General features: G+C 38.4%; 1 protein-coding gene across 3 annotated transcripts in view; it reads right to left on the minus strand.

The window, feature by feature from the left end:
* TMPRSS15 (transmembrane serine protease 15) overlaps positions 1-13,237 on the minus strand; it is a 53,963-nt gene extending 40,726 nt beyond the window's left edge. For 2 of the 3 annotated variants that reach the window (XM_081858940.1, XM_081858939.1), the window contains exons 1-7: positions 12,909-13,237; positions 11,205-11,326; positions 10,039-10,106; positions 6,604-6,755; positions 4,968-5,009; positions 3,451-3,489; positions 2,333-2,452 (exon numbers count right to left, since the gene is read on the minus strand). In XM_081858940.1, coding sequence (XP_081715066.1) covers positions 2,333-2,452; positions 3,451-3,489; positions 4,968-5,009; positions 6,604-6,755; positions 10,039-10,106; positions 11,205-11,326; positions 12,909-13,053 — 688 coding nt within the window. In that variant the 5' untranslated portion in view covers positions 13,054-13,237. Of the gene's footprint in view, positions 1-2,332; positions 2,453-3,450; positions 3,490-4,967; positions 5,010-6,603; positions 6,756-10,038; positions 10,107-11,204; positions 11,327-12,908 lie in introns of those variants that run through there. The other variant, XM_081858941.1, reaches the window with a different exon arrangement.
* Between the last annotated feature and the right edge of the window lie 536 nt (positions 13,238-13,773).

The following is a 13,773-nucleotide window of genomic DNA, read 5'->3' on the forward strand; positions in this document are numbered from 1 at the left end:
ACACTGAGTAATAGCAATAGTCCAATAACGTCTCTGACTGGCAGTAGCTCACTCAGAGCTATTGGGTTTATTGAACTAGAAAGCTCAGAGGTTTATCACTGAACTGCATACATGCTAAGCATACCACGGGGATATAGAGCTAAGCTTAATTTTTCAATTCTATGCATATGGATTTTTCACAGACTCCCACTAAGCTGAAAGCTGAATTCTATAGGTAGGAAATAGAAAGAAGAAAAAAATCCTTGTGTATTGGCTTAACATCTTTCAATGTTCCTACACTTGAGGCTGTGATATATTAATCTTGCATCTACATTGTTGACATACTAGGAAAGAGACTGTATTCATAGTTACTCCCTTGATGGTTTGTGAAGTTTTGTTTTAAATGTCAGGAAAAGAAATGGATTAAATGAGCAGCTTGTGAACATGCTAGCTTCTTAACATCTTAATATTAACACCAATGCTCTTGCTATATTGTCAACAGCAGAAACCTGAAATTTGAAAGAACAAAACAAATATAAATATTGAGCATAAGCACCCACAGAGAAACATGACATTGGAACTGGGGAATAATATTTGATCGCATGTAACTAGAATACTTCCTTAAGGCACTTCCTGTAAAGTTTCGCTCTCAGGGGCATCAATATGAGTTGTGGACATAAGTGAACAATCTCATAACCTTTGTTTGTGTAAGCAAACTATAGCTCTGGGTTATGTGAATATGCTCAGAGGAGTTGTAGTGGCAGAAGGTGAAGGTGTGCTTAACCAGCTGCGTTAGGTGCAAAGATTGAAAAATCAGATAGAAATACTGCTACAAATAGTAGTAATAGTAGCAGCAGTAATTCCCTGTCCAACTGGACCACTCTTGTTGGTTTGCTTGTTTAAAAAACCCTGATCTCAACTGCTTTTTTTCCAGAAGGGGAAAAGAGACCCTCTATCATTTTACAACAGAAAAGCAGTTGTGGGAGGAGGGATTTTGACTGAGAAAATCATCTGCAGTGAAACAGTCAAGCATCTTTCTACCACTCTCCCATTCAAATTTCTAGCCCTTCCCTGGTTGTATTCAAGTAATAACTAATAACCACCACCACTAGACTGTTTATGTGTCTCCCATGTCTTAACTAGTTTGGTGCTTAAAGTCCCAACTGCTGGAATGTAATTTATTTCCCCACCTTATCTGTTGTTGGCCTCCTGATATTGAAATCTCAACACAAACAGTCATCATACAATTTCAAGAAAACAACCCAACTATCCACCATAGACTGGGAACATAAGAAGCTGGCTAATACTGAGTAGGACAATCTAGTTCAGAACTGGCTACACTGACTGACAGTGGCTCTCCAGGATTTCTGGAAAAATGTTTTCCCAGCCTTACCTGGAGATGCCAGGGATTGAACTTGAGACCTTTTATATGCAAGGCAGATGCTCTACCATTGACCAATGGGCCTTTACCTTAAGAATGGTCTGGGAAAGAGGTGGTAGACTTATAAGGTAGAACAGACTACAGACAAGCAATTATATTTCTTAATGTTTCCCTAAAAAATCAACATGAAAGCAGAAAAACACACACAGTAGTGACTGAATTGGGCTTCACCTTTTGACTTGGTGTGTTAGGGTTTTGAGACAAGAAGTATGCCAGATCCAAACTTCCCTTTCATTCTGGAGAGGCACCAAGGGAACAGAAAGGTTGGGAGCTGCCAGATCCAAAACCATCCCCGATCTGCCACCCAAAACACCTCATCTGTGCCAATACTACAACTAGAATACCAATGGTGGGGTGGCAAGGGCAGCAGAGGCCTCCATGCTTGTAAAATGGAGGCATCAGCTGGACACCTCCTTTTCCTCCTGTGGATCCACACGCTATCATATAGCCTCCAAGATGCCTTCCATGGGAGACCATCTCATCTTACATACAAGGCTTGGCTTTTCACTTCTATTTCTTTCTATTGTAGCCTCTGTCTGAAAGGAACCAGACCAGACTGAGGATATGAATGCAATATGAATTTAGAGCAGTGAAAGCTGGATCTTTGTTTCAAAGCAACACTGTATCTCAGCCTTTTAGATAGCATAAAACAGCTATTCATGGTTAATTGCATAAATCTTTTTGTAGTCAGAATATTGCCTTTCTGTAGTATTTCACCTATAATTTCTTTATCATTATTCTTTTATTTAAAAAACTGGTAACTCAAGTTGCAAGAATTTCTTTCCCCTGGTGGGTTAAAGAAATAATATTGTATTACCTTCCACATATTGTATTACCTTCCACACAACACTGCATGATGTTGAGAGATTCTGTAAAGGGTCAGAGGTTAATTGAAGGAACTCAAATTCTTACCACATGTTTTTTCATTTTCATCAGAACCATCTGGACAGTTTGGTATTCCATCACAAAATGATTCTCTTCTTATGCAGCTTACACCATCAGCACAAAGCTCATCAAGAGGTAAGCATTTCACTAAAATAAGTTTTTAAAAGGAAGATGGCATTATTCAGAAAGTTGCTTTGATCATACACAGTTTGTTGTTTAGATTGTGCACCAATTAGAGATTTTTGAAATATTAAGTTACATATCAAGCTTTAAAATAAGTAAATAAATATAGCAAGGGTGGTCTGGGATGCCCAATCCAAAATACAGTATTGACAGTGTTCTCTATACTTCCAGTGCAAACTTTACAGTGTACAAACCTGGAGCAAAAGACAGACATGCATTCTTCTCCCAGATGTGCTACTCTAGTCTTTCCAATAAGATTGCTAACTGTCCCTTTAACAGCAGTTTGGTTCTGCAGCAATCAGGAGGTTAAAATGTTTAGCTGTGAAGGATTGAACCTGGAACTGCATCAGTTTTACCTCCGAGTTACAAGCCCTCCATCCACTTAAGAGAACTTTGTGTCTTCATACTATTCTGTGAGCCCAATATTACCAGTGTCAGAGACTGATTATAAGTTCTGAGATACTTCAAGTAAAGGCATAATAAATCCTGTGAAAATAATCAGTAGTAGTCTGCAAAAACTCAAAGAACTCAAAGAGTTTTATTGACGTTAGAAACTGTGCTTATAAAGGACAAGTTTAAGTCCTTTTGGAATTAAACTTCAGAAAACTAAACCACAATGCCATCTACTGGGGAAAGAAAATGTGCTTTCTTCCATTACTGATTCTCTTTCCAACTCAGAATAACAAGCATATCCAATCATCAACCTTTTTAAGCACAAATGTTCCTTACTTGTTCCTAATATCCACTAATTGGTACAGACACTGGTTACTGAAATAGATGTATATTAGTGTAATGTGGCAGAAAGTGCTGCTCATAATTTGAACACAACCTTTTAAAGCCTTATCTGCACAGTCTCAGTGTGGATCTTGTGGGTGGAAAAGCACATGATTTACTTGATTACAAAAATACCTGGAATCTTTGATACAAAAAACACTATATCTTGCCATTTTCTGTCTACTAACCTGATGTTGTCAAAGGACTTGTACCAAATGTTCTGAAGTCTTCAAAGCAAAAAACAAAGAAAATTGGGAGAGGGTACAGAAAATTATTTATAAAGCAAATGTTCCTTCCATTCATATTATAAGCTTGATAGTACAATCCTATGCAGTAATCCCCACTGAATTCAATGAGACTTACTCCCAAGTAAATGAGCACAGTATTGTAGCCTTATGCAACAATGAAGAAAATGATGTGAGCGGTATATTACTTTGGTTGTTGCACTTCATCAATGACTTTGTCTAGATTTCTTTTAATATTAGATTATATGCTTTGTATTTACTAACCTGATGTTGAACCAGGCAGAGGACCTTCTCAGTAGTGGAATTCACCCTGTGGAATGCCCTCCCATCAGATGTCAAGGAAATAAACAACTATTTAACTTTTAGAAGGCATCTGAATGCAGCCCTGTATATGGAAGTTTTTTAATGTTTTGTGCTTCGTTGTGTATTTAAGAATTTGTTGAGAGTTGCCCAGAGTGGCTGGAGAATAATAATAATAATAATAATAATAATAATAATAATAATAATAATACAACATGTCAGAATGATATTGGAAAGTGTGGGAGTATATTGTTTAGCCATTGGAGATCATCAATTATTTTTCACAGATTTTCCTTTTAATTAGGCTGATATAACCTTTAGAACATATTAACTAAATGAATTGAAATTATGTTTGTTTTCATTCACTTGCTTTTTGGTGTTAGCTTCTGTGTTGGACCCATCTCTGCTATTTATTCTTGTTAAAACTGAATGTTGTTGTTTTATAAACTAAATCCTCAGTGTCTCTCTATCCCTGCTTTATTCAAACCTCAGTCATTGTTTAAAATCTCCATTTCCCTCAGTGTCTCTTCGCCTTTGCTTTACTCAAAATTTCTTTCATTGTTTAAAACTACTATTTTTCCCCTCTCAGTGGAGAAACTTTCACACAGAGAGAAACTCTTCTCCCCTTCCTTGCCTCAGCAATACCTTCCCTTAACCACTCAAAGTCATTTATTACAGACATGAGCGTGCCTTTTCCTTCCTGCCCCTTCCTCCTTTCTATGTCCCGGCCTTTAGAGCCTTGGGAAACAGCCAATGAAAAGAGTCTGATGATGGACTAATGCAAATATAGTATATGAGAGAGAGAGAATTTTTTTTCCTAATCATCCATTAGGAAAAAATAACAAGTAGGAAATAAGAAAATCACTCCAACAATCTAATTCAGCCACTTACACACTGGTCTCACAGCTAAGACTGGAAGAGAATGGCCACTCTCATAAAGGACTATGTTTCTTTATTTCAATACCCCTACCCTAAAGTACTGTTACTAGAGCCGCTTTGAAAAATAATTTGCTGTGATTTCAGAATGAGAGATCCCCCACCTCTCTACCCAATTCCTTTTTTTCTACATCTTATCCCCTCTCAAGCTCTAGTTGTTTGTCCAATCAGCTTGGTTTCATTTCTCAGAAAATGCTATATGATTTCTACTTGTATTTACTAACCTGATGTTGTCAGTGGACTGTTTGTGCTAAACAATCCTGAATCTGCAAAGCCAAAACAAAACTGAATATTATTTCAGAAAAGGAAAGGAAAAACAAAAGAATAAAGTGCCATTATTTTTTTGGAAAAGAACAAGGAGAAAAGTTGGGTTGGAGACTCCCTGCTCCAATTTAACATGCCTTGTTAATTGCACGGCCCAACTTGGGAATGCGAGAATTTGCCCTGATTTTACCCTGAGTCACCCCTACCAATTAAACATAAGGTCTAGCCAGTAAGGCTGATGCTAATTAGATGACTGTGCAACGAACAGCTGCATTTTCAATTAGTGGTTTCCATAACAATTCCAGTTTGGACTTCAATTTCTGAATCTAAAACACACTAGGTATGAAATATTTACACAGAATATAACCTCTCAAGTGCAAGCTATTTTCAAATGATAGTTTTACTATGTGCCAAACTTAGAAGGAATGGCTGCTGAGGGGTGGGCAGCACTTGTGGCCTGTCTCGTGCTCTCCCCATGCCTGGGATGCAAAATTCCTTTTGGTGCGGCTAGCCACTGGGTCCTCCCCTGGTCAGCTGTTTTGGATGGCAGGATAAAGGCCTTCTGCACGTATTTCACTCATCTCAGTCATCCCAATGCAAAGCAGGTGTACTTTCAGGGCACTCCATTAGAGGGGGCTAAGTGCAAGTCTCTGCCCTAAGTGTGGGTAAATGGGCCATAGAGCTTCCAGCAGCAGTCAAGGATGGGCCCATCAGTGGACCTGCATCTTGTCGTGGTCCAAATCGCAGGCACGACCATGCTTAAGCTTCATCCCTCCCATCAGGTGGCTGATAATAGATATTCCACATTAAGTGGAATATTATAGTTTGTTTTGTATTTTGATTTATGTAAACCAATAAAAATTATGCATGAAAAAAAAAGATAATAGATATACACCCAATGCCTGAGTCAAAACCTAACCTATATCTGTGATCAATAAAGTTGTGGCCAATTTTTAATTCCAGACTGTTGTCTTGTCAAGTTTGCTCCATCATACCATTGCTATTCGCTTCACCCTTCAAAGTTGGGGGCTCTGCAAGTGGGTCCACAATTGATATTGTATAGTAATATCCTTTACTAATTTTTTTTTTTTTTACATTATTAGATGCAAACTATTAAATACTACTGAAGGCAGAATACCAGATGTTGAGTGCCAAATAACAAATGCCAAATACTGAACAGTTTTCTAGTCTTGTCACTATGGAGATGGATTTGGGGGTTGTTAATTTGGGGTGGGAAAGCAAATAAATTGGGACACCAAATGTCCCTATTATATTATATTGTGGATATTCACCCCATTTGGAAACTTTCCCATCCTCTCTCACATCTTCAATGTACACAGTGCCTGAATTCCACTTCTGACTCATCTTACTGCACCTCACAAATTCAGTCATTTCTTTGTTTTAAGTCAGCCTTGTTGTGGCTGTTGTAGGTAAATACTTTAGGATGAGGAGTGCTGCTGACTTTTATCGACACATAAAGACTTGTTGGCAGAAGCAGGGGTACTTTCGAGAAGATGCCACTGTTGAATCAGGCATGAATGGATGGTAGTTGAAATAATAGCACAATGCAATGTTTCAAAAGGAAATAATGATTACCTGTTATTTCTATGCTGTTCACATCAATGCTGAGAGTCTGCAGAAGATCACTTTTATTTCTTTCAATGCCCAATGCAAGTTCTTTCTTTATAGTTACACCAGGCACCCATTGTAGAAAGGAAAGGTTGAATAGTACCATAATGCTGCCATTTCTGCCAAAGAACAACAACAAAACAAAATTAAAGTCTGCGAAAAGCTTTTTTGTTTAGATAAATTCAAATGTAATACATATATTTTTTTAAATATATGAAAACTGTTTATTTCATTGATACTTTGATAATTTTATTGTCTACTGTTTTTCTCACTGCTTTGATGACCAAGGGGGATCATGGAAGTTTAGGCAGTGGGCCAGAAATGGTGCAGATTTCAAACTCCAGATCAGGAAATAGTAAAAAAAAGTCATCGTCCCCCCCCTTAAAATGTCACCACACCAAAACGACATATAATCCTTGTTTATATAGTGCTATAATGAAAATGCAAGATCTGAAATAAGGGAGAGGAGATCTTGAAAAATATCTTTTTGTAAGAGACTGCAAAATACATGGGTGTTGAACTCTGAAAGCAAAAGGGGGGGAGGGAAGGGTGAAAAGAGGCCTGTAAATGAATCTGGTGAATAAGTGTGTGTGCATTCAATCAGGCTAAACAAATTAAAAAGAATCTAGTGGCATATTTTAGAATATACCCTTCATAAGCGGGGAGAGTGAACATGACCTAAAATGCTTCCATCCTTTGCCGTTTAATCTGAGTATTGGGATTTTTGACATTAGTTTACCCAGTGGAAGTTTCTGCTTGGTTTCCTTCATTTTCTTTACTCTCAATATAGATGTCTCTACTTGTAGCAATATCTGGACTGGCGATGATGTGTGACTCTATAATAATGCTTACTGAAGTGAAGAAAGTTTTCTCGTGGTTAAAAATCAGCAGTGACCTTTCTTATTTCAAAGAATTCCTGCCAGCAGACTGTCACTGATACAGCTGTGCTTTGGGGTAAGAGGTGATTAATCCTATCATGGAGCAAAGAGAGGCTGTGGCAATGTAGTGAAAGATTCTTCCCTTTAATTTCTTAAATGATTCTAACAACCTCTAGGCCATGCTGAGTAAACAAAAGCTTTTGATGCTATCTTTGTGACTCATCTGATTTCCAGGGATGAAACAAGAAATCGGATTGCCCTGAAGGATAGGGCAAACACTTTTCTTAGGAAAGCTGCACAAGGATACACTCTTTGTATCAAAGTAACAATTGAAGTTGGTCAGCATGCAAACAATGCATGCTCTTGTGTTCTAGAAGTAAGGGCTATGCTGGTAAGTTTAGGCCTTGAATTTCTGAAGTTGTGCCTCATCCTTTATTGCACTGCCCAGGTGTAAGGTTGTGGGGTTGTGGAGGACCTATTCACAGAACCATCACTAAATGAAGCCTATAGGTAGCGCTTCTTGGCAGTAGCCTCTAAGTTGTGAAATGCATTTCTCCAGTTGCACCTTGCACCAGCTTTCATAAGCAGGTGAAGATACACTATTTTTGCTCAGGCTTTTGGAGCAGTGTGGTGAAGTGATGCTTTTAGTTCAGTGGTTCTCTGACTTTTTTCTCTGGGCCACACTTTCAGAATAATTTTTTTTCTTGTGCCACACAGCATTCTTTTATTGATAAGAAGCAACTGCTAACGGTGCTTGAGTTATAACACAGAACACAGCTGCTTTGTAATATGATTGTGGCACATCTAGAAAGTGTAAAACAATGCAGCTACATAAGAACATGAATCATTCTCAGAATATAAAACTGATTGTTCTTGAATCTTCCGACCACACTTGCCATCCTCTCCACCACACAATTTGAGAACCACTGTTTTAACCAATTCCACCTTCTCTGTGGTGTTGATGTGCTTGCTGCTTGTACCGTATATTTACTGTGATTCTAAGGCACAATCTTTTATGGCTTGTATCTAATACAGCACATAGTAGCTATCCTGTGAGTGCAAGGATTTTTGCCTGAACAATAGGACTTTCCCTTCTCTCCTCCTCCATCAGGTACCCTGCACCTTCTCCAAAGCTACTCTAGAGGGTTGGAGGAAATCCCAGAACAGATTTAGAGATGTGCGGTCAGGGGGAAGGGGGGGGGGAGTCCCATTGCAGAAGCAGAAACCCTTGTGCTATTGGGAAGGTTACTTGGTGCTTCATAGGATTCAAGCCAACATTTTTACATTTTATCCAGCATGTCCTGGTACCCTTGGCAGAGGGGCAGAGAAAAAGAAAACAGTGGGTGGGTAAACTGAACCCCACCTCCCAGAGAAAGCCAAGGCTTATAGGTCAAGTGGAGAGTGATTCATCAGCATTCAGGATGTGCTGATTAGGGATCCTTTTTCAGTGTTGAGTTGAGCAATCATTGCCTGTGTATGCTTGAGCATACATGTTGGCACTTTATCAAATGTAATCGATACGTGGAAGTGTTCATGCAGCCTAAAGCTTCATTGACAATCTGAATTACAATGGGGTTAAACATTCAAAAGATCTTAATTGATACTGCTTTGGTTACTAAAAACATTTATGTTGTATTTGGTTTCATTTTATTTCTCAGATTGCAAGCCAAAAGGTTCTGGTTTTACTTAATTTGAGTATAACTTGACAGCAAACGTTATTAAACTTGGGAATGGTGATTCTGTGCTTCATTAACATTGTCAAAGGCACCAGCCAGCTGCTGTATTTAGCAAAGGGAAAATGTGTCTTATTTCTTGACAGATCTGCTGGAGAACTGATTAGAATGGCAGTCAGATATGCTATGAGGAAATGCACAGAGTAACAAAAATCAAAGAAAAATCAAAGAAACTCTCAGAAGAAATAAGCAACAGACGTTCTATAGCAGCACAGTTCCCTAGGCCTTGCTAGAAGTGCTATTATACAAGTCATGAAAGAAACTAAATGAACAAATCCAGGTCTTAGGACCCATTGCTAAATTTGGAAGGTGTTGGGAGAGCTAGCATGCTCCTCCCCACATCACCATTCCTGTCACCCTCACCTTGTGGAAGGTATTTGTATGATATGGGCAGAATCCTGTATCTGTAAGGTTCCATGTGCCTTATGGAATCATGTGAAAACTCAGGATTGTAAACCACATTGTGATGTGTGGGTAGGGTTCCATGGATACAGGAGACTGCTTGCTTCACACAAGAACTTCCACAAGTTGAGATTTACAAAAATGAGGCAGGGTGGAGCTAGGATGCTTGTTTCTGCTACCCCATCTCAAATGTTTGATACCACATCGTCTTTAGTGGGCTAAAGAGAAGCATGAAGAGGAATATAATATGCTGTATTATTATCAAAATAATTTAGCCTCCATTCCTGCACACATTTGCATATATTTCAATCTGTATGATTTTAGCAGTATTTAATGTACATAAAACTGCAACCCCCCCCTCTTTTTTGGGGAAAAAAAATACACCTCACCTGAATTGCAATATTTTACAGTCCTTGTAGTCATTTTGAAGTTCACTTGACTGGAATATATCATCCACCTAGATAGAAAAGGATGACATAAAATGTTTCAGCTATCTAGAGGGGGAAGGATGACAGGCAATTATGACAAAATATTTCAGTCAGTGCCTATATGCAAATTTATGAACTTTCAAGTGAGGTATAGCTCTGTAAAAAAAACCCAAAAAAACCAACTCTGGAAGGTTCTGTGGGTGGAGATAGAGAGAGAGAGAGAAAGACTGAGAATAAGATCCACAAGTCCAACAAAGCTGTATAGGACCAGGTAAGAATATTGTTCTTGACTAGGCATCAAGCTTCAATTTTTTCCGAACTCCTGGTGCTCGACAATTGCACATGTGTAAGCATGGAGGCTTCTAGACACAGAGTTAATATTGTAATTGGATCAATCAGTTATCATAAATGGGTCATTGGGAACAGGGTTTTTATTTAAATCAAATTTTCCACAGAAAGGGTAAATCTGGATTAAATGAAGAAAAAGTGTAAAAACACTCAAGGAAGTTACAGCACCAGGGAGAGGTGTGGCATGGGGAGAATCCTATGGGATAGACAGGGAGACCCGGAGGGCTGCATTTGATTCCTGGGCATGAGATTTCCAGTGGACACACTGCTGAACATCACCACTATTTGGCATTGGAAGACATTCAGATATTGATGCCAATGGCAGTTTTCCTTCTGTGCTAAATAGCATCTTTCAGGGTATAGGGGTGTTTTTGTCCAGACCATAGCATCAGTTCCCTCCCTACAAGCCCATGGTGGCTACTTTAATGATAGAAAACAGCCACATAATACCATGTTCATGTACATCATTAGATAATAAACATCACATCAGTCGATTCCAATTAAGTTTCTTTTTCTCTCCTTCCTGCAAGCCTCAACCATGAATCTTCTCTGGAGGGTCCCAAACTCTCTGAAGCAGATCAGAGGTAGGCTGCAGGAGGGAGAGGATGAAGGGTAAATTTCATTTCCACAAATGGCTACCACAACTGGATGTCTCCCACTACTATCTGCATGTAAATGGCAGAGACCTTGGATAGATTTAAAACTGAAAGACAATATAGAGGAACCTGTGAAAGCTAATCAATTGCAATTTGGTAAAGAATGTATTGGTTGATACTTACCATTTGCTGAACATCAAAGGCAAGAGCTTTAAAGGCTGTTGATGATTTATCTTGCAAAGCCGGACTGAAAGATGCTCCTGACAGTATGGTGAATTTGCCCTGGGCTGTAGTTCTGCTCACATCTGATATAATTAAAGGAGATATATATCAGCAAGGATACACTTCTCATTTTATTTAGAGCTGTCCTTTGCACTTTCTGTGAATTCCAAAATGGAACCACAACATCAAGGAGGAATGAGTGACAAACCTTATGTTATGCTTATAAGTTTCCTCACAATTTTGAAGTATATCTCTGACAATGGGCTTGGTGTAAATACCCAACCTTGCAGTGGCAGACCTTGGGATCTCAAATTTCGGCAGCTTTTGGGCAATGCCAAAATTCTACACCCTTCACATGTCACATTCTGTTCGAAATAATAGTTGCAGTGTCCCCTGTGGCTCTGCTGAGGTTCAGCTACCACTGCAGTCAAACTCCCTTAAATCTACCTCTGCAACCGCAGCCTGGACATAATGCTTTCTTTTATATAGTTACACTTCTACTGCACAGGAATGTCGGAAATTTCCTGTAGCAACACACACACACACACACACACACACACACACACACGGTGGTTGGCATCAGATATGGAAGTTGTGTCACTTCTGTCTAAGGAAGGGACAATGGCTAAGCAGCCAATTTTATCCCATACAGGAAATCATGCTGAGGAAATTGAATACTTTCAGGGTATTATAAGAACTAAGGATTAATGCTATTTCCTCTGGGCATGAAATAGATACAATTCTCTGATGTACCACTTTGAAAGAGGCTGCTTTGATTTGACACAGATATGTCTGACCTTTTCTGTCAGAACTCATGTATTGCTTTGGTGAATGTAGAGAATACCTTCCTACAGTCATTTTGATCTTTCAGATTGGTAATCTTATAAAATAAAGTTCATTTCAGTCATTTGAGATCTAAAAATAGCACATTAAATATTTAAATTATTTAATCCAGCCTAAGATTTTTTATTTTTTTTCCAGTTCTGAAAAACAGCAAGGTTTGAAAAGCAATCTCTTAAATAAATCCAATGTTCCTTGTGTTGTCCCTTTAAATGCAGCTTAATTTGTTCATAGAGCAATGCCTCTGCTTCATGTTCCTGGTTGTCACTAGCAGATGCAAAGAGACTGACATCATGTGGTTGGGCATGACACCGTTAGTGAACTATGTTATCTTTTTGATGTTGTGAGTTGCCCTAAGCATGGTTTATTTTCAAAGGTGGCATACAAGTAAATGATGGTGATGATGATGACGACAGTGATCAATCTCCCATGAAAATATAACTTCTGGTGACAGTTCTGTGGCAAATTTAACATGATCTCCAAATGTAACATGAGACTGGGACTCAAAGTATTGAATTGATTTAAGCAAGTGCCCTATAGCTCATACAATCAATTCTCAAAATTGTAAATTAAAGGAATTCACACAAAAGGCTAAGTACAAAAGCAACTTTCATATCAACTTTAAAGTCACCCTGTTCTATTCTGTCATTAACTCAGTGAACATATGCTTTAGTATTTAAATTATGGTCTAAGGGTTCACTACTGTTATGTATAATGATTCTTTTTCAAAGCAGCAGTACATCTGCCTAGCATCAAACATGACAAATAATTAAAGTAACACGAGCAGTTGACTTCAGAACTCAAGGTTGAATCCTACCTCCTTACCTTGTTCAGCTGGTTTACTTTCGAACCACAAAAGTGTTAATAATCCAATGCAAATGCATAATGATACTGTAAACAGAGCAGCAAACAAAATTTCATAGCTGGTAAGAGGAATGCAGTTTTTCTTTGATCTTTTTATCAGGTTCATTTCAGGATGGAAAATGGTGACAAATTAAGGATTGCCACCCGATGCATGTAAGAATAACAAGAACAATGATCTGCTTGAGCAGATATTTATATACCGATGGTGATTAGAAACTAATTGCAACTTTAATCTTCATTTACACTCAGTCATTTCAGCCCAGGTTTCTCTGTCATCCAGTGTAATGATATGTCCTCAAGAACATATACATAGTATGAAAGTGTAACTCCTGTTTAGAAAGATAATATTTTTGAACATAACGTATGTAAACAAAACACCCAAGGTTATAAATGTTAATTGTCAACTTTACATTATTATTATTCCACCATTTATCTGTCACCAGTGAAATTAATGTGACATTCTATATTGCTACTAGGCTAGAGGTATTGGAAGCCTTGTGTCAACTTACCTTTGCACCAACAAGATATGAAATCAAAGTTCTAAACTGCTAGAAACAGTGGCAGTCAGCTTGGAAAGGTCCATTCACATTCAAACCACTTATCTTCAAACCACACACACAGTTGCCCAGGGTTTGCTGAAGAGATACCGTCACCTAACACGAGTTTTTTAAATGATCCTCCATTCCTGTATAAAGATAGGGATAAGTAAAACCATCATTCCCCCCCCCCCCGATTATGCTATTTTTGTATGAGTTCACCCATTAGTCTATCCCATCCCATTTCTACATGTGACGTTGACATGGGCAGAGAAATCTGAATGGGGAGG

This window comes from Podarcis erhardii, assembly GCF_964252035.2.
Source record: "Podarcis erhardii genome assembly, chromosome: 4".
In the NCBI taxonomy this organism is placed as follows: Eukaryota; Metazoa; Chordata; class Lepidosauria; order Squamata; family Lacertidae; genus Podarcis; species Podarcis erhardii.